This window comes from Mus pahari, chromosome 14 (genome assembly GCF_900095145.1).
Source record: "Mus pahari chromosome 14, PAHARI_EIJ_v1.1, whole genome shotgun sequence".
Taxonomy (NCBI): domain Eukaryota; kingdom Metazoa; phylum Chordata; class Mammalia; order Rodentia; family Muridae; genus Mus; species Mus pahari.
In genome coordinates, this window is record NC_034603.1 from 55,846,567 (window position 1) to 55,852,062 (window position 5,496).

At 47.1% G+C, this 5,496-nt stretch overlaps 1 protein-coding gene across 2 annotated transcripts in view; it reads left to right on the forward strand.

Annotated features, from left to right (window-relative positions):
* Mrps23 (mitochondrial ribosomal protein S23) overlaps positions 1-4,769 on the forward strand; it is a 7,326-nt gene extending 2,557 nt beyond the window's left edge. For both annotated transcript variants that reach the window (XM_021213230.2, XM_021213233.2), the window contains 3 exons: positions 3,101-3,178; positions 3,346-3,472; positions 3,912-4,769. In XM_021213230.2, coding sequence (XP_021068889.1) covers positions 3,101-3,178; positions 3,346-3,472; positions 3,912-4,022 — 316 coding nt within the window. In that variant the 3' untranslated portion in view covers positions 4,023-4,769. The remainder of the gene's footprint in view (positions 1-3,100; positions 3,179-3,345; positions 3,473-3,911) is intronic.
* The last annotated feature ends 727 nt before the right edge of the window (positions 4,770-5,496 follow it).

Consider the following 5,496-nt stretch of genomic DNA (forward strand, 5'->3'; position numbering starts at 1 on the left):
TTCCTTCCTTTATCTTTCTTTCTTTCTTTCTTTCTTTCTTTCTTTCTTTCTTTCTTTCTTTCTTTCTTTTAAGAAAAGTTCCGATGACACACTCCAGGTAGACATGCTAGCTCACCCATGCATCCCAGCACCTGGCAGGGGAAGCAGGTAGATCGCAAGCTTGAGGACAGCCTGGGTTACGTAGCATAACTCTGTTTCATACCACCAAGACTGTATTTCAGGGGTACAGTGCTGAGTTAGCATGTGTGAGGCCTTGAGCTCTCCTGTCTCTCTGACACCCTACCCTAAAACAAGCAAACCCTAAACCTACCAGGGACCACGCGCTGCCCCGCTCATTGCCCTAACCTCAGTGTCTAGCCCAGTTCATGGCCTTTGGGTTGTTCCTAACCCTCTGTGGATGAAGACATCAGTGGCTTAATGACTAGATGCATCCATTGGGCTAGCTGAAGACACTGGACAGGGAGATTGGAGAGTCAAGATTGAAGTAGGTTATTGGTGTTTTGCCTTTTGAGACATTTGTGCAACTTCTTATTTTGGTTTCCATAGTGTGTGGATTACAGACATGAGCTATCTTCCGCAGTGTGAGGGTTGCAGTGCAGCACTTTCCTAAGATAGTAGAACAAGTATGTTTTGCTCCCCAAGACTTTCCACACATTCCTGCTCCAGGTTGGCTCATGTAAGTGGTCACTTACACATTGCTTCTTTGTGCTTTGCTGTGCCTGGAGTTGAACTTAGGTTTGCATACATACCAAGCAAGCACTCAGTCACCATGCCACCTCAGACCTTTTTGGTAGTTTTGTTTTGATTTGAGACTCATTATGCTTCCTGGGTGGGACTTGTTTTGTAGATCAAGCTGGCTTTGAATCTGGAGTTAGCTCACACTTTTAAGAGTGCTGTCTTCTTGGTGGTCCTTCCTTGGGAGAGAACAAAAGGGGAGCACCCTTCTTTCTTTCCCTAAGACCCCCAGTGCTGTTTTCTTTCAGGGCTGTCTGCGTGACCTGATGAATAGCCAGAGCTGCTGTCTCTACTCTTAAACCGTGGGGTTTCCCCATAGGAATCTGTAGTTCAAAGCAACCACTACAAGGACAATGGGCAAAGATCATGAACAATTTAGAGAAGAAGAATCCGGTTTGCTTTCAGACTTAAAAAGATGTCTAATGGCTTTCTTTTTCTTTGGGGACGGGGATGTTGGTGGTGATAAAACTATAATTATTGTAATTTTCAGTTTATCAGTTTGGCAAGGGGCATGAAATAGGAAAATAGATACTTGTATATTGTAAAAATTACTTGAATGTAAATTTGGCACAGTTGCTTTAAGAAGCACTTGGGCAATTTGGAAGGGTATTTTGTGGTTTTGTTTCTCAGATAAATAAGCACCTACTTTGATCCCATGATACGATTTTTTGTGGATTTATTCCATGGGCTTACTTGTGTACTATACTAGTAAGCACAGGTGTTCTTACAACAGTCTTGATGGCCACGGACCAGAAACAGTCTCTGCAGTCATTTGAGATAATTTCTTCTAAAAACATAAGTGAGGGCTGTGAGTGTTTAATGGTCCTGGACCTCAGTGGGGCATGATCAGGATGGTTTTGAAGGGCCGGCAAGATGGCTCAGTGGGTGTATTAGTCAGGGTTCTCTAGAGTCACAGAATTTATGGATAGTCTCTATATAGTAAAGGAGTTTATTGATGACTTACAGTCTGCAGTCCAATCCCCAACAATGGTCAGCAGCAGCTGTGAATGGAAGTCCAAGGATCTAGCAGTTGCTCAGTCCCACTTGGCAAACAGGTGAAAGAGCGAGCGAGCAAGAGCGAGAGCGAGAGAGAGAGAGAGAGAGAGAGAGAGAGAGAGAGAGAGAGAGAGAGAGAGAGACAGACTCCCTTCTTCCAATGTCCTTATATGGTCTCCAGCAGACGGTGTAGCCCAGTTTAAAGGTGTGTGCCACCACATCTTTAATCCCAGATGACCTTGAACTCGGAGATTTCCCTGTCTTCTGGAATCCATAGCCACTATGCCTCAAGATCTCCATACCAAGAGCCAGGTCAGAAACTTCTATCTCCCAGCCTCCAGATTAGGGTGAGCCTTCCAGTTCTGTCCTCTGCTGATGTGTAGTGACAAACACATACCTCCTCACATACAGTAAATAAACAGATGAAGTAGTTGTGTGACTGACTGGACTACATGTTACTGGTATACTTAAGAAGGGCTGTTAAATTTTTTATTACATTTTATTAAGATGGGGATGTGCATGTATATACATGTGTGAGTACATGCTATAGCATGCATATAGGAGACAGAGGACAAGTTAACAGTAGTCCTTTCACCGTGTAGGTTGTAGGGATCAAACTCAGGCTGTTAGGTTTGATGGCAAGTGTCTTACCTAGGCCATCTCAAAAACCCAACAAAGATTAATTTTTTGATATGCAGATTCTTCTCCAGTTTAGAAGACAGGGAGGGGAACCCCATTTTGGGGTTAAAGAATGTGTCTGGAGACTTAGAAACAGTGTAAGAGCACTTGCTGTAGAGTATGAAGACCTGAGTGTGAATCTCCTGCACCCGTGTGGAAAGCTGGGCACACCTACACGTGCCTCTGACCTCCGCACTGGGGGCAGAGGGAAAGATCTTGAGAGCAAGCAGTTCAGCCAGCCTAGGCAAGCACTGCGCATACAGGCCAGTGAGAGACCTGGGCTCGGCACTAAAGTGGAAAGCTATAGAGGAGGACGCTTGATGTCCTACCCTGGCCTCCACTTGCACCTGGACACTCAGTGCGCATGTCTGTCTGTCTGTCTGTCTCTCTCTGTCACACACACACACAGAGTGATAAATCTGTAGTGTTATCTGTTGGTGAGGTATTTCTGAGTGTGGTGACACATGAATCTGGTTAGTGTTGTTTTCTGAAATGGGGACAGGGAAGTTGGTGGGGCAGAAGGATGAGGAAATGTTAGTCCTCCCTGAGAGTCTTTTCCCCACTTGATGTATGCATTGTTCTTTGGCTTAGGCTCTGTAACTTCTCAGGGCCTAGCAGTTATTCTGTATTGCCTCTGCCCCACTCTCCATAGCCTATAACTGGAGAGTCATATTGTTTTTATATTTTCTAGGAAATTCTTTGCAACCTATGGATCTGGTCAGAAAGCTTTTGATCTCTTCAACCCAAACTTTAAGTCTACCTGTCAGCGGTAAGCATTTCCCAGGCCCAAGTAAATCCAGCTCCCCCTGAATGTTCAGTTGTCATTTTTAGGAGGGGTGCACCTCTAGGCAGGTCTCTCTGGGCCTGCTTGGTGCTGTGTAGCAGATGTCCCTGTAGCCCCAACTCAGGTCTAGTATGGGCTGCTTGGAATTCTAGGTTTGTGGAGAAGTACATAGAACTGCAGAATCTTGGAGAAACAGATGAAGAAAAGTTATTTGTAGAAACGGGGAAGGCTCTGTTGGCAGAAGGCATCATTTTAAGAAGAGTTCGAGAAGCAAGGACTGTGAGTACCTAATTGTCAAAGCTGTTCTTGTTGGGCTGGGGTGTAGCACCATAGTAGCATGTGTGCTCACGCGTGCACGCATGCACACATGCGTGCGCGCGCGTACACACACACACACACACACATACACACACACACACACACACGCACACACTTTAGTTGGTATTGTCTCTCTGTCCATAGAAGGCGTAGGGTAGTTTGCTTTCCCCAATCCTTGGCTCATGCCTTAAACTTTAGGTCAAATACTGTTGTATTGAATATACTGGGATTCTGCGGCCACTGCTTGGAGCAAGTGAGTTGCTGTTAGGCTCCTGAGGATGTAGTTCTATAGACGCATGTGTGCCTGGTCACTGGTACACTGGCAGCCTCCAAGAGACATGCTTGTTCCTGGTCTTGTAAGCAAGATGATGGTAGTCACATTCTCTGCAAACCCTAACAGGTCAATGTGAGACTCCAAGCTTCATCAGAAGGACGTGAGCCTCAGGAAGATGACCAGAAGCAGCGTATGCAGGTGAAGCAGGAGCCAGAAACAGTCTCGTCCCCTCCCTGAGGCCCTTCAGCGCACTGAGCATGCCCACCACTGTTGGCCTAAGCTGATGGACTCTGATGGCCTCCATCTCTCAGGCACATGTGCCTTCTTAGTCCCTGTTCCCGGGGTGTTATAAATCTCAGTACCGTGGTTTGAAAGCACCAGTTCTGTGAACTTTTATTTCAAGACATGGTTAAATAAAGGGTTCTCCAACGCTTATAAAGTAAATTTACTTTGAAACCGTAAATAACACCAGGAAGCCTTTAAAGGTGCCTTGTGCTGGCTGTGGGCTGCCCGCATCTGAACTCTCTGGGCTTCTCGTCTGGATCCCTCAGAATCCTACTTGGCCACATGGTCTGGTCCCTCGGCCAAGTGTCCGTGAGTGGTGTTTGTACTTTTTTCTGTAGAGCTATTGACTGCATCTTGACAGGCACAGCAGAGGCACAGCCAGCTCCTGCTGCAGTAAGACTAAGGGCCTGTTTGATGTAGACGAAGACCAAACCCAATCCTTGGATGTCATGGGTTGGGTTAATTGTTCTGGAGATGATCAGCATGGGCTCACAGCTCATAGTCTGCCTAGAAAATGTTTGGTGAATGAATAAATGATCACACCTAGCTAAAGACTGATGTTTTCTTAGTCACTGGGTTTCCAAGATGGCAGGGTTTGGGGTCTGATTCAGGTGGTCTTCCCCACAAACATCGTGCCCCCTGTTACTGCTTCCTTGTGTTATGTTACACTAAATAAATGTGATATCCTATTGTGATTTAGCTCTATGTGTTTCATCCAGCAGTCAAAAGTCTTAAAGCCTCTGCCTTCTCCATGCAGTTCTGAGTGCAGGCCTTTCTCCATCTTGCACTGAAGGACAGCGTGTAGCCTGTCCTCATGCATGATGAGTGTGGGTGAGTCTAACTGAAGTGTTTCTCTGCTGAGTTACCCACTGCTTCCGGCATTGCTACTGGTTTATGTTTCCTCACAATGGGGGTTGGGGTGGGGAATCTCACTTTCTGATGGAGAAGCAAATCTCATCCATTCAAAGATATTAGACACCTATTGGGTTCCAAATATCAGGTTAGATTCTGGGGAGAGGTGGCCCTGGTTGCAGGGGTTGTGGGTGAGACAGCCCCAAGGGCAGGAGAGCTGCCCCAGCCCCTTGTTCCTTGCCACCTATGGGACACTCAGGAGAGCTGGCCCTGCCCCTCAGCTGCTGTAGCCCTTGGGAGATCAGCCCTGCACCTTGCCTGGGCAGCACAGTAGAGCTGTCTATGGTGGCCTGGGTGTGGGTGAGTTGGCCTGAGGGTATGAGAGCTGGAGAATTGGCTCTACCCTTTGCTGGCTGCCAGCATTGGGTGAGCTGGTTGGGGCAGTGCTGGAGAGCTCACCCTGGGTAGTGTAGGTGTGGGAGAGATGAAGTCCAACTCAGCTCCCGCCCAGGCCCAGGTCCAGGGCTTTGAGTTGTCCCAACCCAACATTACCCCACCTATCAAGTGCTGGAGC